At 44.9% G+C, this 27,798-nt stretch overlaps 1 protein-coding gene across 1 annotated transcript in view; it reads left to right on the forward strand.

Annotated features, from left to right (window-relative positions):
• ebf1a (EBF transcription factor 1a) overlaps window positions 1–27,798 on the forward strand; it is a 461,222-nt gene that overhangs the window by 302,911 nt on the left and 130,513 nt on the right. Inside the window, 1 exon segment of the mRNA XM_043703973.2 lies at window positions 17,284–17,410. Coding sequence (XP_043559908.2) covers window positions 17,284–17,410 — 127 coding nt within the window.

The following is a 27,798-nucleotide window of genomic DNA, read 5'->3' on the forward strand; positions in this document are numbered from 1 at the left end:
CATGCCGACCAGATACCCTAATCTAATCTCGTCCCATTTGCCAGCATTTGGCCCACATCCCTCTAAACTCTTTCTATTTGTATACCCATCCTGATGCCTTTTAATTGCTGTAATTTTACCAGTCTCCACCACTTCCTCTGGCAGCTCGTTCCATACACACACCACCCTCTGCATGAAAAAGTTGCCACTTAGCTCCCTTTTAAATCTTTCCCCTCTCACCCTAAACCTATGCCCTCTAGTTCTGGAATCCCCCACCCCAGGGAAAGGACCTTGTCTATTTATCCTATCCATGCCTCTCATGATCTTATAATCATCTATAAGATCATCCCTCAGCGTACGACCCTCCAGGGAAAACAGCCTCAGCCTATTCAACCTCTCCCTATTGTTGCTATCTCTCTGAAAGACCTATCTAATTCCATGGCATGGTTGAGCCCGATTTAATATGTTTGTGAGGAGGAGAGGATAGAAGGATGTCACATGACTTACACGTTTGCCATAAGTACATAACAGGCACTGCATTTGGATTAATCATTCTTCACCCCCACCCCAAAATCTTTCACTCTTCTGAGATCATTGACTTTGGCCGGACTACGGGTCCCTGGCTATCCCAGCTCTGGGTCCTTCACCCGAAGCATCTGTTTTTCAAATGGAAGCGTGGAATTGAGTTAGGCTGTGCGACTGAAGGAGGTGTCACAGCTAAACCTGCACCCCTGGTTCATCCGACATGTGCAGGAATTATTGGAAGCAAGAACCCTGACCGATGTTTCTTCCCAGCCCATGCCAGCTCAAAGGCACTGAGGTGACTTTTAGACCTCTGCTCCGACTGCCAGCAATGAACTGGGCAGTGAAGATGCAAAGTGAGCCTTCGGGAGAGCTTAACTCAAAGCCTCAATGCTGGCACTGCATCCAGAAACAATTACTCGAATAACACTAATAAGAAACACTTGGAGCTTTAGTGGCATTTAACTTTATAATGTCACATTAGCAGCAGATTGCGGCAAGCAAGACACGTTGTTTATTGGAACCTCTCTTTACAGGAGGGCTCTCCCCTTCACGGGAAATAACCTCAGATTGCATCAACCCTGTAAGCAATTAGTTGTGAATGATGAGCGTGCGTGTGACTGCCAGGATTGGCTGCATCCGTTGGGGGTTGGTAAGACTCAACTGGAACGCAGCTTTGTTGCATGGTTGTGGGAAGAAGCTCCCTTCGCCAGTTCCAGTGAAGTTGCTCATCTTCCCGCTGGAAGGCTTTCCCAACACTCCCCATCTGGATCTTCCGATGTGGAGTCCAGTCGGTCGCATTGTGGGGATCCTGGGATCCTCCTGCGAGTAAAAAGGGAGGTGTGGATCAGTGGCTACGACACTGGACTCGTAATGCAGAACCCTAGGCTAATGTTCTGGGTTCAAATCCCACCATGGCACTCCACACATGTCTGCAATCTCTTGGTGGCAAGAGCGCCTTAGTGGAGTTCAGATGTGAGTGAGACTCTGCCATCCTGTTCATTCCCAGGTGGGAATCCAGTCTGACTTAAATAGAATGGTAGAATATTAACTTAGGAGATGTGTGTTTCAGATAGCACCAAAGGGAGGAAATTCCAGCATTAGCATTGAGATTGGAATCCAAATTAAGCTATTTAACCCTGTGTCGACCATTGTACGAGCCAACAACTGTGTGTGGCTGATTGGAAATCCAGATGTGGCTGATTGCTTACCTGATTAGTAATTAAAAAATAAAGACTAGGCACAACTGTGGAGCAACAGTCTTGTTGCTGATATTCGTCAGGGCCTTGGTGAGTGAATGTTTTGTTCACAGTACACTCTGGACCTACTGCTTCTATGCCTGTGAGGTCAGAAGTGCACGGCCAGCTTAAAGCCAGTCTTCTTGCCAAATGTTCTGCCGTGTGTGGCCTCCTTTGTACAGTGTTCAATCGGCAATCGATCCCAGAGCAATCAGCTGCCCAACATGTTTCAATGTGCCAGCGAGAGGGCACCTGCCCCACCCTGCCATGGGCACTCATGTCACTTTCACAACATTGGTCAGATTGTCATGTACCAGTCTGAGGAAACAGCCAAACCACCCCCTCCCCACGGATCTGGTGTCAGTGCTGGCATGGGCACCTACCCCGATCATTCTAACAACCCCATTTCCAGCATTCTGAAGCGAGCGTCGGAGGCTGAAGGGTGACCTTTTAGCGGTTTATAAAATCATGAGGGGCATGGATAGGGTAAATAGACAAAGTCTTTTCCCTGGGGTGAGGGAATACACATCTAGAGGGCTAGGTTTAGGGTGAGAGGGGAAAGATATAAAAGGGACCTCAGAGGCAACTTTTTCACACAGAGAGTGGAATGGAATGAGCTGCCAGAGGAAGTGGAGGACGCTGGTACAATTTGCAGCATTTGAAAGGCATCTGGATGGTATATGAATAAGAAGGGTTTAGAGGGATATAGGCCAAGTGCTGGCAAGTGGGACTAGATTAGGTAAAGATATCTGGTCTGTTTCCATGCTGTTCATCTCTATGATTGGCATTATCCACTCTTTAATACACCTTCTCTCTCACGCTATCTCTTTCTTTACCCCTCGTTTTTGTTTCTCACACTGTAAAGGCCTCTTTGTTTTTTCTCCCCCTCCCCTGTCCTTTTTGACCGTTCCTTATCTCATCCCATTTTTGTTTCAACTTCTCTGTCCTTTGCTCCCCCTGCATTTCTGTCCCCCTGTCTGTCTGTCTCCCACTCTCTTTCAGTCTCACTGGCCACCCCCCTAGGCTGGTGAAGGCAGACATATGGCAGCAATTTCCATTTGAATGACACCCTCTGGCCGTTCCTGTAAAACCTCAGACCGACAAAATTCACCTCTCGCTCTTAAGCCTGGGGCCCACCCAGCACCATATGTTAACAAAAGGGAGGCTTGAATGGCTCAATATCCCAGCTTAAGCAGCAAGGGGTTAGATGTGATTTTGTATTATTTATATTAGAGGTGACCTCTTTAACCCTGTGGATCCTGGAAGGGTTTCAGATTATAACACCCGGGAACCTGAACTTCTAGATGCTGCCAAGCCTTTATTGGCTTTGTTAGAATTGAGACATATGCAAATTATAGCTCAGTATTCATTAAATTGGGCAGAAGTGCTGATTACTTACACATTCCTCAAACTGTTGCTGTTAATAAGCGTTGTTCAGCCAATGAATGACCATTATTTCAGGTATATTTTTCTGCCCACTTCACACAACAGAAAAAGTGAATCATTTTACAGTCTATATAACATTGATTCTCAGGTTTCCTCACGTCCCAGCGCAAATGGCGAAATGGGTATTCCAGAACTTTCCATGCAGTGAGTTCAAGGTCACTTTTGACCAGTAGAATGTTTTATATTTCAGGACAGGTTCCCCAAAAACCAAACTCACATACTTTTTTATTTTTATTTGTTTTTACCTGTTGGGACTTTTCCCCTCGGGCCCAGTGTTACCTACGAGGATTGACTCATTGCCTGGCCGCAGTGGCGAAGTGACTCTATTGTATTATCGCTCCTGGAAACAGGCCATTTAGTCCAACAAGCCCACTCACAAGGACATTGCTGGAGGTTGGAGGAGGAGGAATTGGATAGGCTGGGCATTGTTTTCTTTGGAACAGAGGAGACATTTAATTGAGACTTATAGTGGCTCAGAGTGGATAGGAAACTCCTAATTCCTCAACAGGGAGGTCAATAGCCAGGGATCGTAGAGCTGAAGTAATTGTCAAAATCATTAACGGGAGTCAAAGGAGCAATGTTTTCACTTGGACAGTGATGGGAAATTGGGACCTGTTGTTTGGAAAGGCAATAGGTGAAGAAGCTTCATTACATTTAAAAAGCAGGAATGCCAGTACCCACAGTGGTGTGAATCAAGAATTAGAAAGTGGTGTTAGACTTGAGAGATACCTTAGGCCAGCATGAATGGGCTGAACCATCTCCTCCTGTGCTGTATTTCTGGGCTTTTTCCACTGGGAAGGAAGCGGCTGCCAGAGAAGTAATCCCCACCAATATGTGAAAGAGCAACACCTTTATGAGATAAGTTGCTCGACAAACCACATTCTGTTCAGAGGTGCTCAACGTGATGCTACAAAACTGCACTGAAACACACACAGCTTCACTTGTTAAGAAAATGATAACTAGCTCTTCACAGTTTTATGCAGTTGTCCTACAATCCGCAGGAGAACACATGACTATGGGGATGGAAGCCTTGTTCAGACACCCAATTGTTATTGGTGTGGGGAAGGCTTGTTGGAGTAACTGATGTTTTGTGTCCCTCACTTTAATATTTTTGTGTGTACTCATTTCTGTGTGTTCAAAGACACATGGTGTGTTCAGACATGTGCAGCATCCTGTGTGTGTGTGTGTGTGTGTGTATGTGCACACCTTGTGTACCTCCACACTTGCCCTGATGTCACAGGATCACAGGCTTGTTACAGTATTGATGGAGGCCATTCGACACATTATGTCTGTGCTGCTGTCCCAATGATCAATTCACATTCTTTCATTTCCGATTGAATGTTTCACTTGAGCCTGTCTGCCTCCATTCTCTCAGGCAGTGTGTTCTGGACAGTAACTACTGGTATAAAGGGATTTTTCCTCACATCACGTTTGCTTCCTTCACTGCTTCCTTCACCAATTCCTTCAAATCTATGCGCTCTCATTCTGGATGGTTAAACTCTGACCAGACCCCTCCTCATTTTGACACTTCCTTCCTATTCCCCCTCAGCCTTCTTTTGAAGGAAAACAGCTCTAACTGCTCCAATTGATCATCACAACTGAGGTTACTTATTTCAGGAACCATCCTTGTGAATCCTTTCTGAACTATCTCCAGTGCTCGCTGAGCAAGGAGGTCTTGCTTTCAGATGTTTTGTCACCGTGGTTAGGTAACATCATCAGTGAGAATCTCCAGTGATGTTACCTAGTCATGGTGACAAAAGTCTGAAAACGAACCTTCCAGCTCAGTGAGCTAACTTAGTTCTCTCCAGTGTTTTCAGATCCTTTCTGAAGAGCATTCCCAGAAACAGACAAAGTACTCCAGGTGAGAGCAAGCTTGGAGTCTTTGACAAGTTAACATAACCTCCTTATTCTTGTACTCTGTTCGTCTATTAATAAAAGTTAGGTTATTATTTGCGCTACATACAGTCTCTCAGTACCTTCTGTTATCTACAATATGTACATATAGACCCAGGTCCCTCTGCTCATGCATCTCCTTGTATAATCTCTCCATATTCTGTCTACCAAAATGAATCAGGTTACATTTCTCCACACTGAACTCTGCTATCTGTTAGCACATCCCACCAATACATTTGTTGCTATCCTCGTGGTTCACAATAGGAGTTATGAATTAATCTCTGGGATACTGCTGTCTGAAACCAGGAGAGAAAAATCCTGCAGGCAGGGGGAAAATGTAATCATTTTATTTCCATTTCTGTGGGCTACTTTTGATTACGAGTTGGAAGTGGGCTTGATAGATAGGCAGGAACCATCCAATCAGGATAATGAAGAATCAGGGATTGCATTCCATTTGAAGGTTGATGTATTGAGTGACCAAAGGCAAGAATGTGGGGGCGGAGCAGTTAGAGGTTATGCCATGGGATATGTCCAGGCAGAGTTTGCCATCGTTAGGTGTCCTGCTAACCCAATAATGGCCTCAGCTCTGCTTCGTTCGGATGGCAGGGCGCTGGAAGACAGGGGCTTGGGGACATTACCTGCGCTGTGTTGTAAAGCAGCTGGTTATTCATCATGCCACCTAGGCCCCAGAGGAATCAGGATTATCTGCTTTGCAATGGGTGCTGGACCTGGAGAGATGTGTCCCGCTAGCTCCCCTAGAGGCCTGTCACAAAACTGCGGTGCCAAGCTGGTCTTTGATCTGGGAGAATGTGAGCACGGCAGAGGCTGGAGGTCAGAGTCGAAGAGTGTGGTGCTGGAAAAGCACAACTGGACTTGCAGGAGCAGGAGAGTCGCCGTTTCGGGCATGAACCCTTTGTCAGGAATGTTCCCCCCCACCCCACCCAAGTTTTAAAATGTTACTCCTGGTGCAGGATTAAGGCCTTGTCTGTAATGCTTCCCACAGTCGAATAGCAGCTGCTAGTGACTGGATTGGCACCTATCAGTCAGGAAACTTGGATGAGATGCCAGAGGGCATCTCTTGATGACTGCCTTTTGAGACTGTACCCGGGTAAGAGTTCAGGATGTAGGAGGGGGAGGACAAGGAGACAATCCCCCTCCCCCAGCCCCGCAGACGTAAATTTGGCTAGAGGGGAATCAGAAAGGTTGAACAGCAGGCAAGTTTTCAATTTAAATTTAATTATGCTTAAATTTGTACCTGATAAGGGCTTGTTTATCTGACAGCACAAGCTGTACAAAGACCGATAAGGAGTATCTTAGCCAGGCTGATATTGATCACAGGGTCCCCAGATACTGATCGGCCAGTTAAATTAAGTGTTACATACATGCTGATGGTCGCACCCTAAAGGGCCTCTACAGCAACTGTGACAGAGTGTCTCAAGTGGATTTGCAAATTACATTCTGGAAAGGTTCTTATTATCAATTCAATTTCTCACATTACTTCATTTGTAGGAAATATGTTTGCAGTGTTTATCACTGGGATTTTCAGTTAGTTGTGATGGGTAATGCTCCCTACACTGGGCTGTGAGAAATGGCCAGCAGTATAATTACTACCAATGTACTTCCAAGCTGGGTGGAGAGAGAGCATTTTAAACTGTGAGTGAAGTACAGTGAGAGACTAGCACAGGTCCACTACAAGTGAAGAATAGATTTAACCCCGGTGGGAACACATCTGACCCTACTGGGGAGAGGATTGATCTTGTGGGTGTAGGTGAGTTTAAAATTGACCCTGTAGGGTGTAGGTCTGACTGTAGTGGGTATAGGTCTGACCCTGGTGGTACAGGTCTGATCCTGGTGGGTACAGGTCTGACCCTGGTTGGAACAAGACTGACTCTCCTGGCTGGTAGCTATGTTCCTGGTGTCTTTAAGACTATCACTTCTGGAAGCAGCTCTGCCACTAGTGGGTAACTGTTCTGATCTTGATGGACATAGGACTGACAAATAGGTACAGGACTGTTTTTAGTGGCTATCAGGTCTAATCATGGTGTACATGGGGCTAATAGATCTGACCCTGATGATTAACAGTTCAGATCATAGTGAATGTACTGTATATGACACCAGTGGATAATGGGTCTGACACCGGGGTGTGTACATGGCACTGTTGGTTAATGACTACGACACCGGGGAGTGTATATGGCCCCTTTGGGTAATGGGTCTGACACCGGTGAGTGTGTATGGCAATACTGGGTAATTGGTCTGACGCCGGTGAGTGTATATGGCACTAGTGGGTAATTGGTCTGACACCGGTGAGTGTATATGGTACTGTTGGGTAACAGGTCTGACACCGGGGAGTGCATATGGCACTGGTGGGTAACGGGTCTGATACCGGTGAGTTTATATGACACTAGTGGTTAGTGGGTCTGATACCAGTGAGTGTATATGGCACTCGTGGGTAATGAGTCTGATACTGGAGAGAGTATATGGCACTGTTGGGTAATGGGTCTGATACTGGGGAGTTTACATGGCACTGTTGGGTAACGGGTCTGACCCCAAGGAGTATATATGGTGCTGTTGGGTAATGGGTCCAACACCGGTTCGTGTATATGGCACTGTTGGGTAACAAGTCTGATATTGGGGAATGTATATGGCACTGGTTGGGTAATGGTATTGATACCGGGGAGTGTAGATGGCACTGTTGGGTAACAGGTCAGATAGCAGTGACTGTACATGGCACTATTGGGTAATGGGTCTGACACCGGGGAGTGTACATGGCACTATTGGCTAAAGGTCTGACATAAATGAATGTATATGGCACTAGTGGGTAACAGGTCTGACACTGGGGAGTGTATATGGCACTGTCGGGTTATGGGTCTGCCACCGGGGAGTGTATATGGCACTGTAGGGTTATGGGTCTGACGCCGTGCAGTGTATATGGCACTGTCGGGTTATGGGTCTGATACCGGGTTGCGTATATGGCACTGTCGGGTTTTGGGTTTGACACCGCGGAGCGTATATGGCACTGTCGGGTTATGGGTCTGATACTGGGGAGTGTATATGGCACTGTCGGGTTTTGGGTCTGACGCCGCGGAGTGTATATGGCACAGTCGGGTTTTGGGTCTGATACCGGGGAGAGTATATGGCACTGTCGGGTTTTGGGACTGCCACCGCGGAGTGTATATGGCACTGTCGGGTTTTGGGTCTGACACCGCGGAGTGTATATGGCACTGTCGGGTTTTGGGTCTGACACCGCGGAGTGTATATGGCACTGTCGGGTTTTGGGACTGACACCGCGGAGCGTATATGGCACTGTCGGGTTATGGGTCTGATACCGGGGAGTGTATATGGCACTGTTGGGTTTTGGGTCTGACACCACGGAGTGTATATGGCACAGTCGGGTTTTGGGTCTGATACCGGGGAGTGTATATGGCACTGTTGGGTTTTGGGTCTGACACCGCGGAGTGTATATGGCACTGTCGGGTTTTGGGACTGACACCGCGGAGCGTATATGGCACTGTCGGGTTTGGGACTGACACCGCGGAGCGTATATGGCACTGTCGGGTTTTGGGACTGACACCGCGGAGTGTATATGGCACAGTCTGGTTATGGGTCTGACACCGCGGAGTGTATATGGCACTGTCTGGTTATGGGTCTGATACCGCAGAGGGTATATGGCACTATCAGGTTATGGGTCTGACGCCGCGGAGTGTATATGGCACTGTCGGGTAATGGGTCTGGTCTCAGAAGGGGAGAAGTTTCTGCCATTTAAAGATGATTTAGAAACAATGCAAAGGAGATCTTGGGGCCTGATATTCTGAGACACCCAAGAGCTTTCCTGGGGAGTTGATGACCTGACAGTAACGAAGCGGACGTTTATGAGATGACTTTAAGCTGACCCCTGTAATGCAGACAGGGCATTAACATCAAGTGGGCTGAATAAACACAGTCCCATCAGTCCACATGCTGCCCCGTCAGTTGAAGTTTCCCTTCCTTCTGTGCAGTTTTGTTTTCTCCCTGTTGTGGTGACCTAACTCTCACTCAGCACTTTCTGGACGTCTCCTTTTTAATCAGTCTCCCCACATCAAGGACGACCAGGTTCCACTCTGGCTCAGCGAGCTGCTGAGAAGGCTGATCAAGTCCAATACCGGGTCCGAGACTCTTGCCTCTGCACATTCCCGCAGAAATCTCTTGATGTACTCAGTGCCTTCCCGTTCCCTGCTTTGCTCAGGCCTGGACTGGCTCTCCTGTGTGTCAGCGGGAGGCTTGACGTTTTTGAGGACGCACTGAGAACATCCTTAAAACATTTCTTCCTGGGATTCTGTTGCTGCAATTGAGTTCCGAGTAGAGTCGTTGATTCAAGGCTCCGTTAGTGGACATATGGCTGACATGTCCTATGCTGGGAGCTGGATTTGAGCATTAGCCTCTTCATGTTGAAGATGTTGAAAGCTGATCACCTGTTATCAAGATACTGGTGCATGCTAGCAATGGCTGGTATTCTCTGTTACCTTGGAAAAAGGCCCCTTTATTCATAATGCACAAAGAGACATCAACACAAGTGTAATAGCAGGCTGTGTCGTGCTAATGCTACTGGGCGAGTAATCTGTCTATCCCACTTGACACTTTGGGGAGAATGGGTTCCATTCCCCCCACGGTTAAACAGAAATTCAACTACCCAATCCACTATTGAAAGCTCTTCCCTGTAATAGTGGCTGTCCAACTCCTGTTGATTGTTGTGAAAACCCTTTTGGTTCCCTGATCCCCTTTTGGGACGGAAATCTGAGTTTGCGGGAAATGGAGAGGCCAGACTGGAGGACGGGCATTTGTCAAGTTTCGAGGTCACAAGGGGACAATTGAGCTCCTCAGCAGCAGACGGGCTGAGGCAGGGACAGAGCTGAACAGTGTTATGAAGGTGGAAGTCGGCGATTGTTGTGTATGAGGGTTGTGTTCCTCCTTGTTTTCCTCACTTCACCAGGATTCAGGAAACACACTCTGGTGGGACAGTGGAGGAAAATCCCAGCTGACACCTCTGTGGAGAAAAGGGGAATATGAGTTGCAATAAGCATAATTCTATGTATTTAAAACTATCAGTGAATGTTTACAAAATCAGACAAGAGAGGGAAAATATGCAATCTATTATTACAATTTCTTGTTCCTAAAAATACACCACAGCAGCCTAGCCAACAGATAATTAACTGCAAAACATGTTTGCATTTAATGCCTCTTAGTTTAATTAAGAGTTTAACTCATTTATGTTTCCAATTAGGAGAAAAGGTGCTTTGTTTACACGTACACAGACCCTGTTTATTCTGTTGTAAACTACTTGGTAGTCAAACATGAAGATGCCCTGGTCATCACATGAATATGGCAGACATTGTTACACAGACTTATGAGGGAGTTCTCAATTTTCTTTCCTACTCCTTCCTGGTCCGTAGGTGTTTTCCTGCCAGAGTTTGTATGATATTATATTGGATGGTGTCTGGATAGCACAAGTCTCACAGTTGGCTATGAGATTCTCAACCATTTTTCTGATCCCTGACCACCACAAGCTCTGAACTTGGAGATTCCCAGGTGTCCCTGATCCATCTTAAACCAAGAAATCTTCCTGCAGTGAAGCTGGAATGCTCAGCCTTTCATCAAACACCAGCGAGCCCTCTATGATGGTGAAATGCTCCTAGGGCTTAAGATGGGTTTCCATGGCCAACCCATTGGGCCTTGGGTCTCGCCAACTTTTGACATGATATATTCTCTGTTTCTTCTCTGTTCCTATTTGTCGGAGCCTTTTGTGGCATGGACTGAGTGTACGACTCAACCTTGTGAACAAGATTCACCTCATTCCTGGTAGTTTGTTGCCTGTTATTCTGGACAGTGCATCCATCATCATCTGTAGTTTCTCCTGCACATGTAAGTGGACCACATGAGGCAGAGTCTGAAGCTCTCTGTCTGTGGAGGCATCCTTGCCAACCCTTTCTCTATCGAGTTTGTGGTCTGTCCCTATGAGCACTTTCAGGCTGAGCATGTGGTCTCAAACTCTCTCACAAGCCCATGAGACTGAGAGAGCCTCATTGACTATGATGATGTCTGTTTCTAAAATGCCCATGAGGTATAACGTGCAGGTTCATGACATCGGATGATTGGAAAGGATGGATTGTAGTGGGCCAGGACAGCAGGGAATATCAACATGCCCTTGATTTTGTGAAAAGTACGTTCCTGGTGTAGATCTGTGTTTTCTTATGGTGTGGCCGCCATTCTGTTTTACCAAATGATACAAAAAAAATGGCAGTTAGTTTTCTTTTTCTTTAAAAAATAATCTTTGCAGGTCCTGAACTGATTTTGGAGTGGAATCTCCTCAATGGCCTTTGTTTTTTGTGGGTGTGCCATTGTTGTCAATGTGTCCCAAAAAGTGAATATATTTCTTTCAGAATTTAGACGTGAGACATGTCTGATAAATGTCACAATGGTTTAGCATCTCTCCTTGTGTGATACTGTGTTCACTGTTGAGTTTCCCCAATCCTGTAAACGATGTAGAACCCTGTTCAGAGGATCCTGTAATCTTTGCTGGTTAATCTCTTTGATCTTCTGAAGTAAGTTGAGGGTAACACGTACATTCTTTCTTAAGAGTGAGTACATATATGCTCTCTACTGCCTGAAACTTCTTGTGTTTCAGAGTTGCTTGTAGCATACCTTTTATCTTAAGTGGTATACTCCTAGACCATGACATTGCAGTATTTAATGTTGTAAACAGTGTTCCTTCACTGTCTGATAATATAATGAGACTCAGCCTGGATCAAGCTTAAAATTAGTGCCATAAATATCTTCTTGCCAAAAGGCTAGTTCTGAGTCACCTCCTTCTTTTCACTTTTGGTTTAAAGCCTTTGGCTTTGCTTCTATTATATCCTTTTCTTTTGCATGAATGTCTGGTCAGTAGCTGTTTGAAGATTTGCTGCTCTGACACTTTTCACATCTTTTGAAAATGATACAGTTTTTTTTAGATTTTTAAATAGCTGGGTACTGTTTATGCCTGTGACGCTCCTTACTGCATACATTGAAATGGGTTTACTTTCTCTAATGACTACTCTCTCTACTGTGCCTTTGTAGTTTTGGTAGCTTAAGAACCGAATAGATTCAGCTGATTGGCTGTGATAATGTCGTTCCTATCCTATTAGGATTCATCTGTGTTGCTTTCAGACTTCAGCTTCACTGTGTAAATATTCAGTGTAATTTTCTCCAAAGTCAGATCTTCCTTGACTGAAATAAATCTGACCAAGACTCATCAACAATTCTAACAGCAACTCTGTCTCTTGTGAATTCTGACTTTAAGCTAACTTCCCCAGTCATCTGCAGAGATCGGAAATAAAATAATTTTTAGATTCTCCTTGATGCTGAATTTTTTGATTAAATCTTGCTGTTGAAGAATGTTATTTGTTTTAAGACTAAAGTAATTGCCAAAAAACCGCACAACTTGATCAAAAGTGACTGATGCTTCTTTTGCACCTTGATGAGCTATATCATCAGCTATATGCCTAACTGTGTATATTACTGTGTATTAGCTTGTTCAGTAACTTGTGAATTAGTATCTAATCGGAAACTGTTCTATATCTTGAGAGTTATTTTCTGCAAGGTGTCCATTTGTGGTTCTATTTGGCCACCTCTGAAATGATAGCTTTCCTGCAATATTATTCCTGCTGCCCTGTCTTCCTATTGTGAATATCCCTGACCCTTGGTTTAAGGGCTTTTAATTCTGCAGGATAGCAATAAGTGTTGCACTCAAAGCCTTTCCCTTGTTTTTGCAGTTGAAATGGGGGATTTCTGTTTTTTGATTAGCCAAGTGGATAATTTCTGCTCTGCTTGCATTTTTTCCCAGATAAATCCCACTAATTGCAGCTTTAAAAACAAAACGATTCTGTTCCCTTGACAGTTGTACCAAATGAATCCACTTGCCTTTGGCTTTCAGAAACAATTCCCATTCTCTTAATGGCTGTACAAAATAAATTCCAATCCATGGGAATTCTCGCTCACACTCAGTGCTGCACACCTCTCACTGGGACTGAAATACTGTTTAACATTGACTGTAGATTCTGCCATGTGGAATCTTGCTGAGATTCTCTCTTCCACAGGGTTCTTGGAAGACCAGCCCATTCCGCTATTGTCTATCTGCTTCAGCAACCTTCTTTTCCGTGTTGGAATATTTGAAAGGCATCCACTACTTGCTCTCTAGTTAAAAACTGGATGCTCACCACTGGCCCATGTTGTACAATGGATCGCTATCCTCTTTCTTGGAATTAGCAAGGCCTCCCATTCTGGTATCATCATAGAATCTCTACAGTGTGAAAACAGGTTATTTGGCCCATCAAGTCCACCCTGTCCTTTGAAAAGCATCCCAATCAGACCCACCTCCCTACTCTTTCTCTGTAACACTGCGTTTCCCATGGCTAGTCCACCTAGCCTGCATATCCCTGGACTTGATGGGCAATTTAGCATGACCAATCCACCTAACCTGTGGACTGTGAGAGGAAATCGGAGCACCTGGAGGAAACTTATGGGAGAATGTGCAAACTCCACACAGACAATCGCCCAAGGCTGGATTTGAACCTGTTGTGTGGCCAGCAGTGTTAACCCCTGAGCTGCCCCCATGGTACAAGCTATTTGGCAGCCTAATGTGTGGTTTATTTCATGAAAGCAATGAGGAAAAAGTCATGTTGATGCGATAGGTATTGTTACTAGTAGGGAGGCCTCAATGTCTGGTCTTACTCCTTTGAGGTTGAAAGCTGTCTCCCCCACCCCCAAGTCTCTTATGACATTCACATACCAGAAGTGCTGAATATACTCCTCATCATCAACCCGTTTAGACCCTTGCATACTCATCTCTCTATCTCTCTGTCTATCTCTCTTCTGACTGCACCAGTATGTCCAGCCTTGGTGTACTAGGACCACCCTGTATCTGAGGTGGTTCTCCCATACCTGGGGTTTGTGTGGTATCTCTGCCATTTTTGAGATTGCTGCTGATTTTGTTTTGCACATAACCAGCATATACTTTGCTTCCTTGGTTGGAGCCCACAGTCTGCTGCCCCTCAACCCACCTGCTTCCTCCAGGGTGCAGTCTCCTTCCACAGGCTCGCTAGCCCCTGAGTTACCATTTCCCTGCGTCCCCCACCACTATTCCCTCAGTCTGGATAGTGTTCACACAACCCCCTGACCCTCAACTCTCAGCATTCCTATAGTTTGGCCTAAACCTCTCCCCTTGCCTCGAGTGTAAAATCTCCCAAGCCAAAGTATCTCTTGATTTTATCCTTGAAAGGTCCGTGGCCTATTATGTTAATTTTCTCTTGTGCTGACCTCTCTATGCCCCACACCTCAGTCTTTTGCACTATTCCAGTGAAAGTCAACATGATCTGGAGGGACAGCACTTACAGTCAGACACTTATTGAGCTCAACAATTTAGAATCTGAGAAAAAGAACAGGAAGTGACATCACATGCACTGGAAATGACATCATATAAGATGACGTCACCAACCCAAGGAAACCTAAACACACAAATAGAAAGCGGGCAGTAACACCAGTGCTTCACCAGAGGCTCACTGATGATGTTACCTAGTATGGTGACGAAACGTTTGAAAAATGAACCTTCCAGCTCAGCGAGCAAACTTGCATCCAGAATTTCAGACTGTAAAGATTTGTTTCCATTTCTTTACCTCTCTGGGTTCTTTTCACTATGGTTCAGCAGCTTACCTAGTTCAGGCACATCTTTTGTTTCTTCATTTCTGTTCTTTGCCCATCTCTGTTCCTTCTGGAGTACCAACGCTTCTGTCTTTTGGTCTGTCCTGCTTTCCACCCTAACATGGACCCTCCTTTTATCATTGGCCCACACATCCTCGCTCAATCTTTTGTCACCAGACTCATAGAGTCATACAGCGCGGAAATAGATCCTTTGGTCCAACCAGTCCAAGCTGAACATAATCCCAAACTAAACCAGTCCCACCAGCCTGCTCCAAGCCCATAGTCCTCCAAACCTTTCCTATTCACGTATCCATCCAGATGTCTTTTAAACATTGTAATTGTACCTGCATTCCTCGGAAAGTTCACTCCACGCGTGAACTACCTTCTGTGTAAAACAATTTGCCTCTTATATCTTTTTTCTCAATCTCTCTCCTCTCACCTTAAAAATGTGTCCCCTAGTCTTGGAATTCCCCACCTTGGGGAAAAGACAGCTACCATCAACTCTTTCTGGACCTGTCATTATTTTATAAACAGGTGCATTAATTCGGGGTAAATATGGAGTAATAGGGTGGGGGAATGGGTCTGGGTGGGTTGGTCTTCTGAGGGACGGCGTGGACTTGTTGGGCCAAATGGCCTGTTTCCACATTTTAGGGGATTCTATGAAGGTCACTTCTCAACCTTCAACACCCCAGTGAAATAAGTCCCAGCCTATCCAGTTTTTCTTAAAAACTCAAACCTTCCATATCTGGCAACATCCTGGTAAATCTCTTCTGAACCCTCTCCAGCTTGACAATATCCTTCCTATAACTGGGGAGCCTGTACAGGATAGAGTATTCATCTAACCTTTCCCAGTTGTGATGAAGGGCCACATTAAATTTGTATCTCTGTTCGCACAGACACTGCCAAACCTGAATTTTTCTCTTAGGATTTTCTGTTTTTGTTTCAGATTTTCAACCTCTGTGGGGTTGTGTTGTGTGAGAGTTGTTAAAGACATAAAATTAGGATGAGGAAAGACTTCCTGTTTTTTTTCTCTCCACTTAATTGACTAGCCCATGATCATGCAATGTACCATCTAAGCAAAACTGCTGAATTTTGCATGAGATTTTGCAGTTTTAGCAATGCATAGACAAAATAATATATTTGTAAAGTAACTCATTGATAGATTTGAAGGAGTAAAAGACAGATTTTTAGACTTCAGTCCCCGAAGCCCCAAGAGAAAGAAATGCAGATCACCATTTAATATAGATGAAATTTGTAAGTCAGTGGCCCTGCTGTTATCCCCTGCTGGGTATTCACAACAATACTGTTATAAAGCAGCCAATCTTCGAGTCTGAATGAACACTATCATGGGAGATCTGCAGCTCCTTGGTACATATTAAAATGAGAATATTATCAACCCTAATTATTACATTGACATTAACCCAGCCAGATTGAGAACATAAATTTCAATTTGTGAAAAGTACATTCAGAACTAATAATTAGAATCGATGATTTCACTTGGATTTTGGCTCAGGTATTAATCTAACCCTCTCCCAACAAGTGGGAAGGATTAGGGCTGTGCACCTGTTACCTGTACACTCCCCGAAACTCCCACAAGTTTATACTCTGCTGATTTCATCAGGCAAAGAATGTGCAACAGGCTTGAGACCTGTCTCCTTCATCCACACCCGAGGTGTGGATTGTGTTAAAATAGTGGCTAGATGTTTGTAGGGATCTGCTACATTGATTAACAGAATCAGGAACATGAGGTTCATTCGAAACGCAGCTGGATTGTCGGCTGAGTTTCTTGATTCATTTTATGTTTTGGTTTCTCCATACAATATCTTAATAGAGAAACTTCTGACCCTCTGTCTACGCGAGTGAGTGTGGGCGATGTTACCCAGGCAGGCAACAGAGCGTCTACCGCTTGAATTTTAATTGGTCTGCTCATGACCCAATCCATCCAGATTAAACTGCTGGTCAGACTCAGAATGGACTTTAACATCTGGGCACATACAAGTTTGCTCGTCAGCAGTTGCTCACAGCTTTGTGACGTTAACCATCTCGTGGGGCTTTCTCAGCTTCTGCAAACAGTCCTGAAGGGCAGCAGGAATGGTCTACACAGGCTAAAGTGTGAAGTAATGGGTATCATGTACAAAAGGAAATCAATCCCCTCAACCTCCTCCCCTCAAAGATGTATTTTAAAATAAAGTAACCAGATGTATTAAGGCATTTTTATGAATCTTATCCCTGTTGCATATTATGTTCAGGGCATGGAGTCAGCCAAGCTGCATCAGGCCAGGAGAATACAGAGTTAATTGCTTTACAACTGTGTTGTAAAACACTTTTAATACTCTTGTCAGTACATTTTAATGTGCATTCTATCAACAGAGTATTAGGGCAGTGACACATTTATTGCAGGTTTGAGAAAGCCCTGTTTACTGAAACTTGGCACTGAAGTGTTGCTAAAGAACATCACCTGATAGCCTGATGGCATTGTTACTGTGTTTTATTGCAGCTCATCACCCCGCACGCAATTCGAGTGCAGACCCCTCCTCGGCACATCCCCGGCGTGGTGGAGGTCACACTGTCCTACAAGTCGAAGCAGTTCTGCAAAGGGACTCCAGGCCGATTCATCTACACAGGTGAGGAATCCTGCATACTGGGGTGATCTGGAATCTAATGGTGGTGCTCTTGTGATTCTTTTATAACCATCGTTGGTGGGTTGGTGCTGTTGAACTCAAGGATTGCATGAGGTGGCTGTTCGCAGTGGCTCGGGTGAGAAGTGCACTGCTTCCTGAAGAACTGCCAAGTTCCTGAGGCTTAATCCTGAATCAGTGCGCACACCATTCCATGCTGAGCCACAATGGAAATTCTGTGGCCTCCATCAACACCCCCCTCTCCAGGATCACTACATTACAGGGATGCCTGTGTACTTAGCAAGTGGATGAAGACAGAGTTAGCCTTGTCCACTATCCTTTCCCATGATCAAGCATTGCTCTTCTCAAGGCTCACTATCCAGTGTGACATTTTCTCAGGGATTGTACACAATTCTGTTCGCCCAGCTGTAGGATGGATATTATTAAACTGGGAAAAGATATACAAGGATGTTACCAACATGGAGGGTTTGAACTATCAGGAGAGGCTGGATAGGCTGGGACCTTTTGCTCTGGAGTGTAGGAGATTGTGGAATAATATTATAGAGGTTCATAAAATCATGATGGGCATAGAGAAGGTGACTAGCCAAGGTCTATTTCCCAGGGTAGAGGAGTTTGAAACTAGAGGATGTAGGTGAGAGGGGAGAGATTTAAAAGGGACCTGAGGGGCAATCTTTTCATACAGAGGGTAGCCTACCAGAGCAAGTGGCAGAGGCGAGTACAATTGCAATGTTTAAGAAACATTTGAACAGATACTTGAATAGGAAAGGGTTAGAGGGATACGGGCCAAATACTGGCAAATAATACTAGATCAGGAATCCTGTTGGCATGAATGAGGTGGGCTGAAGGGCCTGTTTTCTTGCTTTATGCTGCATGTACGTGGGTTGAGAGGGGAGGGAGTTTAAGCTCCATGTACTCTCAGAACTAGCTGTATATTGACAACTTGTAGAATGTAAATTTGGTTGACAAACCTGGAACTCAATGCCAATCTCTGATGGTGACCGTGACAACTATTCTCGATTATTGTAAAAAAAAACTAACTGGCTCACTCATGTCCTTCTGGGGAAGGAAATGTTGTTGTCCTTATCGGATCTGACTGATCTGTAATTCCAGATGCACAGTGACGTAATTGGTTCTTAAGAGGTCTCTGAAATGGCAGAGCAAGCCACTCTATTCAAGGGACTTTAGAATCATAGAGTCCCGACAGTGTGGAAACAGACCCTTCGGCCCAACAAGTCCACACTGACCCTTCGAAGAGAATTCCACCCAGACCTATTCCCCTACCCTATTATTCAACATTTCTTCCTGACTAATGCACCTAACCTATACATCCCTGAACACGATGGGCAATTTAACATGGCCAATTCACCTAACCTGCACATCTTTGGACAGTGGGAGGAAACCGGAGCACCTGGGGGAAACCCAAACACACACGGGGAGAATGTGCAAACTCCACACAGACAGTCACCCGAGGCTGGAATTGAACCCGGGTCCCTGACGCTGTGAGGCAGCAGTGCTAACCATTGAGCCACCCTACTGTTATGGATGGGTATCAAACTGACACCCACATCCCTTGGAAGAATAAAGGGAACCAGGACCAGGAGGCAGTAGGGGGGAGGGCAGACAAGTTGAAAATAAAAGGAAATTGCACCATTGCTGTAGTGGCATTGGTAGGCAGTGACGAGTGTGGATTATAGCAGTATCTGGATGTAGCCTGTGCAGAGCTTATCACATGGAGATATTAGTGTTTCTCGTCCCTTCAGGATTATTGCTATGTAAAGTGTAGAGCTCATCCCCTAGCTTTTGAAAGAGTGCAATTGAATGTAACTCTCCACAGGCTGTCAAAGGAGTTAAGTGTCCTAAAGAAAATCTAGCTGGATCATCCCTGGACCTATTGGTTTCTTGATTAGTTCGATGAGTCAGATAACTATGCCATATGGATTTGAGCTACGTCATCCAGGCAGTTACCAGTTTTGATCCCGAACGTGCTGTGTATTAGTTAGTGGCAAGAGTGCACTACATTGTCCTCAATGTACCTGGATGAGGGAAGGGAAAAAATCTTTGACAGTCATACCTTCTCACTGAGTTACTAGATTAGAGGTGCTAGCTACATATCAATAACTGCTTCATCCAGCTTTAGATCCTGAGTCAGCCTCGGTATTTGATTTTGGAGAAATTTCCTTGTGATGTTTCATCCTTCCCTTGGTCAACAGGAGTCATGTGATCTGGAGTCAGAAACTGCCAGAGCTGAGGGATATTGATGTTTAATGTCCCACTCATCTCACCATTTGAGCTCAGTTTTTTAGATTAGATTAGATTAGATTCCCTACAGATGGTAAACAGGCCCTTCGGCCCAACAAGTCCAAAGCGACTCTCTGAAGAGTCATCCACCCAGACCCATTTCCCTTTGACTGATGCACCTAACACTATGGGCAATATAGAATGGCCAATTCACCTGACCTGCACATCTTTGGACTGTGAGAGAAAACTGGAGCAGCCGGAGGAAACCCACGCAGACACTGGGAGAATGTGTAAACTCCACACAGACAGTCACCCAAGGCTGGAATTGAACCTGGGACCCTGGTGCTGTGAGGCAGAAGTGCTAACCACTGAGTCACCGTGTTGGGTTAACAGTTCCTCATATCAATAGTCCAGAGTAGGGTGGGTCTGGTGAAGATTACCATATACTCTGAAACTCTTCCCTTGCCCATTTCAATTGCCCAAAGTGCTCTTGGCACCAAATTGGACAGCTCTTTCAGAGAGATGACACTGGAATGACGGGCCGAATAGCCGCCTTCTGGCCTGTAAGTTTCAATGATTCTACCCTTAACTCCCATTGCATAAGTTTGGCAATCCTGGGTTAAACGTGCCCTCCAGCAGTGAAGACCTACTTCTCTTGTGAACTTAGTTTTCTTGCCAGAGGTCATTGAGCTTACAGAGGGCAGTGTCATCAGCCATCACCCCTCCTGTCTCCCCAAAGACCTTCTGAACACACTGAGACTGTGGGACTTCTTCACATTGTATCATAACACAAGTGCAAAGCCCACACAGTGACATATAAATGTATGGACTAAGACATATGCACACTTAGATACCTTAAACACACAGGCAGCACGTACTGGCACATACATGTATGTGCACATAACGGATACATAGAATACACAGTTGTTAATGCACAGCATGTGGACACATGTACAGGACATGACAGACATCGGTTAGAATGCTGATATCAGATTCCAAGGGCCTGACCCCTTCTACTGACTTTGCAAATTATGCAAAACAACGATCCTGTTGGAAAGACTACTTTCTGATGGTGAGAACTGCAGCGGGTGAAGGGTTAATTCAATGGAACGTGAAGCCATCACTGTGACTTTTAAGTTTAATAGTGCTGGAATCTCTCATACATGATTACACAAATAAAAAGCCAATTATGGGCTGTAATGAAAGTATTTGACTAATAGTTCCTATAATTGTATTGCAGATAAAATTAGGCCTGCCGTCAGTACAATTTAAACACTGGCATAAATATAAGACTATTATTATTTTTATTTATGAAGAAACAAAAGCTAAGTTTTGCAGTCTTTCTTAAAACAAACAGAGATTTTAATTTCCTAATTTGCAAAAAATCACAATATAAAAAATATATCAGATGTTGTTCAAACAGGCAGAGGTAAACATAATTCGTTCACTTTGGTACAGTCTTAGGTCAGTGGGACATGATGCACATGTTTGGAGTATATCCAGCAGTATATCTAGACTCACAGAAAGACCTGGATTCCGAGAGTGAGGTTGGAAATACACATACTGTCCTTGCACATTGAGAAAAACACCTGTCCGGGGACTTTTAAACTGTGATGTGGTGCAACCAGAGACTGTACAGTCAAAGTGGATGTTGAGAAAGGTCTCTTCAAGGGCTGATACCTGCTGACAGGGTACTAAGCAAATTGAATTATTCTGCAAGTTATTTATCAATCAAGGGGGATGAAGCTGAGACTGTGACCTGTAATCCAGAGGACCAGGTTAGTTGTCTACTGAAACGTAACACAGAAATTGTTGGAAAAACTCAGCAGGCCTAGTAGCATCTGTGGAGAGAAATCAGAGTTGACGTTTCGAGTCCAAAGTTCTGTTTTCTCTGCAGCAAGGATTTGAACTGATGTTAGCAGAGAACTAAAATAGAACAAGGAACTGCACATGGTGTAAATCTGAAACAAACACAGAAATTGCTGGAGAAATCGCTGAAGAAATTCAGCAGGTCTGGCAGCATCTGTGGAGGGAAAACAGAGTTAATGTTTCAAAGTCCAGTTCAGAACTCTGCTTTCTCTCCACAGATTCTGCCAGACCTGCTGAATTTCTTCAACGATTTCTGTTTTTGTTTTAGATTTACAGCATGCACAGTTCCTTGTTCTATTTTAGTTCTCTGCTGACATTGGTTCAAATCCCACGACAACAGGGGATGGAATTTATATGCTGAAAATGTGTTGCTGGAAAAGCGCAGCAGGTCCGGCAGCATCCAAGGAACAGGAGAATCAACTTTTCGGGCATAAGCCCTTCTTCAGGAATTTATATTCAAATAATAAACCCGGATTCAAGAAATATGAAACTATTGTTGATGTAAAAACCCACCTGGTTCACCAGTGTATTTTTAGGGAAGAAATTCCGCTTTCCTTACTTGGCCTGGCCAGGGAGATAGGGATTTCTGATACACAGTTGGGCTGGCTTTAGAAAGGCTTTATGTTACAAAGACTATTCACATCTCCCAGAAATAGTTAATAAGACATCAAGGTAGGTGTCACACATCAAACACTATGTTTCCTGATGGTTAGGGGGAAGTGGTCAACTCACTCCTCCTAGTGGGGGTGCAGTAATTACACACTTTCCCATGTGGAACTGAGCCATCCAGGCTAGGTTAGTCCCAGGTACATGTGCTATGGTGGTGAAGGAAGAAGGAGAGGATTGCACTCATGTACCACTTTGAGTGACTGCAGGGCATCCCAGAATACTTCGCAGACAGTGACATATTTTGGAAATGTAGCCATTGTTCTAAGTAGGAAACCCAGCAGCCAATCTACGCACAGCAAGCTCCCATATCAGCAACAGCGATGGGATAATCTGTCTTTGTGATGTTGATGGAGGAGTAACTATTGAGCTGAATATGGCCAAGAGCTCCGTGAATGTATTTCGAAGTGGTGTCATGTCTTCTTTACATATGCACATCATAATGAAGGTGGGACCTTGATTCATCATTTCATCTGAAAGACAGAATTCTAACATTGCAGCGCTCCTTCTGTGCTGCACTGGAGTGTCAACCTAGGTCTCATGTTTAACTGGAGGTCTTGAACTGACAACCTCCATTGTCTCAGAAGGAATAGAGATGCCAACTGAACCACAGCTAACACTGGAAACATTAGATAGCCTCACTTCATTGGGGTCATGATTTGAGTGATGCTGGAAAAGCACAGCAGGTCAGGCAGCATCCAAGGAGCAGGAACTGATATGCTTTTCCAGCACCAGTCTAATCTTGACTCTAATCTCCAGCATCTGCAGTACCCACTTTCACCTCACTTCATTGGGTGGTGTCCTAGACAGAGTCATTTCTATTGCTCCATCAATGACCTTGCTTCCATCACAAGGTCAGAGCGGGGATTGATTGCATAATGTTCAGCAACTTTGGCAACTCCTCAGCGAGCAGAGCAGTCCATGTCCAAATGCAGCAAGACCTGGACAGTATCCAGGCTTGGGTTGACAGGTGACATGTAATATTTGCTCCATATAAATGTCAGGCAATGTCATTTATGTGGAATGACAAGAGAGGAGCTAACCATCCTACCTTGTTGTTCAGTAACATTACCATCACTAAAACCCCCACAATCAACATCCTGGGGTTACCGTTCCCCTGAAAGTGGGCAAGACAAATATTGTGACGAGTAACTTACTGCTTGCCTCACCAATGCCTGTACAAGGCACAAGTCAGGAATGCGATGGAATACTCCCCACTTCCCTGGATGAGTGCAGCCCCAGCAACACTCAAGAAACTCGACACCATCCAGGACAAAGCAGCCTGCTTGATTGGCACCCCATTTCTAAATATTCACACCCTCCACCGCTGACACTCAGCAGCAGCAATGTGTGCCATATACAAGATGCACTGCAGTAACTCACCAAGGCTCCTTCAGAAACACCTTTCTAACCCATGGCCGCTACCATCTAGAAGGACAACAACAGCATATACATGGCAACACCACCTCCTGCAAGTTCCCTTCCAAGCCACTCACCATCCTTACTTGGAAATGTATCACCATAGTGTCGCTGGGTGAGAATCTAGGGACTCCTTTCCTAACAGCAGGGTGAGTGGACTGCAGTGGTTCAAGAAGGTAGCTCACCACCTCTTTCTCAAGGGCAGTTAATTAAAAATCACACAATGCCAGGTAATAGTCCAACAGGTTTACTTGGAAGCGCTAGCTTTCGGAGCACTGCTCCTACTACCTGATGAAGGAGCAGCACTCTGAAAACTAGTGCTTCCAAATAAATCTATAGGACTTCAACCTAGTGTTGTGCGATTTTTAACTTTGTCCAACATGGTTCCTCCACATCAAGGGCAGTTAGGGCCAGCCAGTGATGCCCACATCCCATGAATGAAGAAAGGAAGGGCTCAGCCTTTCTTGGTTAAGAAGAGGGTGAGATCTCGGATTCCAGCTCAGGATGTAAACCTCGGTTTAACGTCTCATCTGAAAGATCTGGGAAGTGGACTTGTCCAGGATGAGCCAACCAAAATGACCTTGGCTCACAAACAACCACTTGGGGCAAGACACAGTTGAAAGGACTGAGGAAGAAACCCAACAGAGCTAAATCCAAGTGAAGGTGCTGTCCTTAACTACATCCGCAGGAAATCTAAATCTCTGAAAAGATTTGGCCAGTCTGTCTGTGTGCACTTTGTGTCACCATCGCTGAGAAAGGCCAGTTGGTGAATTGTGCTTTGTGTTGGTTGGCGGTGGGCGCGGTGTGGTTTGAGGTGGGTGCGGGAGAGGAGGGGGCGGGTAGCTGTTGCCGTACCTCTGAAACGAGTATTTTAGTGGGCCATACCCCCTGCACAGTAGGATGGTTGCAGACTGCTGTGTGCCTACACTGGTGTTGCACCTAATTGAAAATCATAAGCATGACCGTGGAAGAAAAATTTGTTTGTAATACAATCATTCCAACATCAAATTAAAGAAAATGGTCACAAACCATTTAGCTGGGGTTTCACACTGAGTTCAAGAAATCCCCAAACAATTTTTGCTCCATTTAATGAAGACAGTCAGCATTTTTGCAAAAAGGAAAATTGGGAAACGCGTACTTTGTCTCTGTTCGGCAGGGGAAATAATGCAGTTTAATAGTAAAATCTTTAGCCTCGCAAGTGCATGAAGCATAAATCCTGTCGTATTCTCCACCCAGTAGACTGCTGTTTTTTAATTGACTTTATTGGTCCCTTGTAGGTTTTGAATAACAACCCAACTAGCTGTTCAGCAAAGCTATCCAAGGTCTGTGTGCAGGCCATTCATATTTCCCATGTGAACTTGTTTTAACTCCCACGTAATTCGTACTCTGATTTTTTTTTAAACAAGCCTCATTATACTCCTACAGGATATAGACCAATTGGAAGTTCTGATCCAAACACATTCCATTAAACATTCCAGAAAACTGGAGTGTTTTTTTCCTTCTCTCTCTCTCTCTTTCTCTCTCTCTCTTTCTCTCTCTGCAATGTTCCACAGCGAACTCAATGTTCTGGGACATATTATAAAGCCACAGTGGCCATGTGTTTTCTCAGAGGAGAGAGACCTTAAGCCTTCAGCTAAAATACTTAAGCATTGCTTGTTCGTTTGACCTAAAGGGGAGGGGGGGATGGGTGCGGGTTGGGGGCAGGGTGAGTAGGAAGGAGAGGGAGATGGGGGGTGGGGGGGGCGGGGTGGTATAGTGTGGGAGAGAGAGAAAACTGATCTACAACTTTTGGTTTTTACTATTGTCTAGAGGACTGTTCAATGCACAGTCAGCCGTGTTTTCCTTGCTTCTAGAACTGTTTGTCACCTAATACTGCTTAAATGCTTGTGTTCGGGTCTCATGTAGAAAAAAATAGATTTAACTGTTGTGGATCAAAATATACCCTGCGACTAACTTCCGTCTATCTATCTGTCTATCTATTCTATTCTACCCTATTCAATCTATCTTCCTATTCTATTCTATTGTATTCATCTAATCTGTGAGCTACCTCTCAGGTTCATCTGAAACACATTACCCTAAATTCCTGGGGTTTTTCAAAACGTGTACACATGAAATGGATGGTCCCTTCTCCTAGGCAAAGGGTGCATCGTAGACAGCCACGTCTAACTTGTACCCCTTGGCCAGCCAGTTGCAGTGGAGACAGGGCTCTGTTTCTCAAAGCAGCCTGGGACAAGCCCCAGGGTTAGTAATCCAGACAACGTGCTGGGGACCTGGGTTCGAATCCCATGACAGCAGATGATGCAATTTAAAGTCAAAGAAATCTGGAATTAAAAGTCCAATTCTGAAGACCATCTAACCCCCTTGAGGGAAGGAAATCTGCCATTGGAAATCTAGTCTGGCCTAGAGGTGACTCTTAAATGGCCAAGCAAGCCATTCAGTTCAATCTAACAGCTGAAAAGAATCTCAAAGAATGGAATGAAACCGGACAAGGCATCTGGCATTGATTAAGGCAAGGAAAATGACAAGAGCAAATTCTGTCCTCTTGGCCCTACAAAATCCTCCTTACTAACTTCAGGGGGTGCTCATGCCAAAAATGGGAGACATGTCAGCATCAGCCTGACAAGGTTAGACTCGCTGAATCATAACTTACAGGCAATGTTCCAGCAGCACTAAGCCCCATCCCATCAGCAGAACAAACCTAGCAGAGGCAGTGACACAGTGGTATACAATCATGAGGGAAGTTGCTCTGGAGTCCTCAACATTGACTCCAATTCCATGAAGTCTTATGGCTTCAGGTCAAACATGGGTAAGGAAACCTCCTACTGATTCCCATGTATTCCCCATTCATCCTCCCTCTTTGGTTTATAAATTAGTATTCCTCCATGTCAATTCATTCCAAGTGATGAAGGAAAGAATTGGCTGAGGATACTTGATACTGCTAAGAGTCAGGGCCCTGAAACATTTTGGTAATAATACTCAAGACTCTTTCTCCAGAACTTGCCGCTTCCCTGGCCAAACTGTTCCAAACAGCCACAACACTGACAGCTACTCAACCATGTGGCAAACTTCCAGGGATGTCAGACACAAAAATCAGGACAAATACAACCCGGCCAATTACTGTCCCATCAGTTTACTGTGTTGGAAGGTCCTCATTACAGCCTTGGTTCAAACATGGACAAAAGAGCTGAATTCCAGAGGTGAGGTGAGAGTGACAGCCCTTGACATCAAGGCTGCATTTGACTGAATGTGTCAATCCATTAGCTCTCGTAAAGCTAGAATCAGAGGGAATTGGGAGAACATTACTGTCCATTGTTTGGAGTCATACCTGGCACATAGGAAGATGGCTGTGGTTTCCGGAGGTCAGGAGAAAGTGGGGACTGCAGATGCTGGTGATCAGAGTTGAGAGTGTGATGCTGGAAAAACACAGCAGGTCAGGCAGCATCGAATCGATGATTTGGGTGCACAGAGGTCAATCATCTCAGCTCCAGGACAACTCTGCAGGAGTTCCTCAGGGTTGTGTCCTCGGCCTAACCATCTTTGACTACATCATCAATGACCTTCCCTCCATCATTAGGTCAGAAGTGGGATGCTTGTCAATAATTGCGTAATGTTCAGCACCATTTGCGACTCCTCAGATAGTGATGCAGTCCATGTCCAAAAGCAATAAGACCTGCAGAGTGTCAAAGCTTGAGCTGACAAGTAACATTCACACCACACAAGTGCCAGGCAATGACCATCTCCTGTAAGAGGGAGTGTAACGAAAGCTGATGATATTCAATGGCATTACTATCAACATCTTGGTGGTTACCATTGACCAGAAACTGCAACTGGACTGGACTAGCCCATATAAACATAGTGGCTACAAGAGCAGGTCAACGACTAGGAATACTGCGGTGATTAACTCGCCTCTTGACTCTCCAAACCCTGTCCACCATCTACAAGGCACAAGTCAGGAGTGTGATAGAATACTCTCCATCTGCCTGGGTGAGTGCAGCTCCAACAGCACTCAAAAAACTTGAAACTATCCAGGATACAGCAACCCGCTTGATTGGCATTACATACACAAGCATCCACTTCCTCCATCATCAATGCTCAGGAGCATCAGTGTGTACTATCGACAGGATGCACTGCAGAAATTCACCAAGGTTCCTCACACAGCATCTTCGAAACCCACAACAACT

The sequence above is a fragment of the Chiloscyllium plagiosum genome, unplaced genomic scaffold (assembly GCF_037043375.1).
Source record: "Chiloscyllium plagiosum isolate Xiang-an unplaced genomic scaffold, Cpla_swu_hap1 HiC_scaffold_16, whole genome shotgun sequence".
NCBI lineage: Eukaryota > Metazoa > Chordata > Chondrichthyes > Orectolobiformes > Hemiscylliidae > Chiloscyllium > Chiloscyllium plagiosum.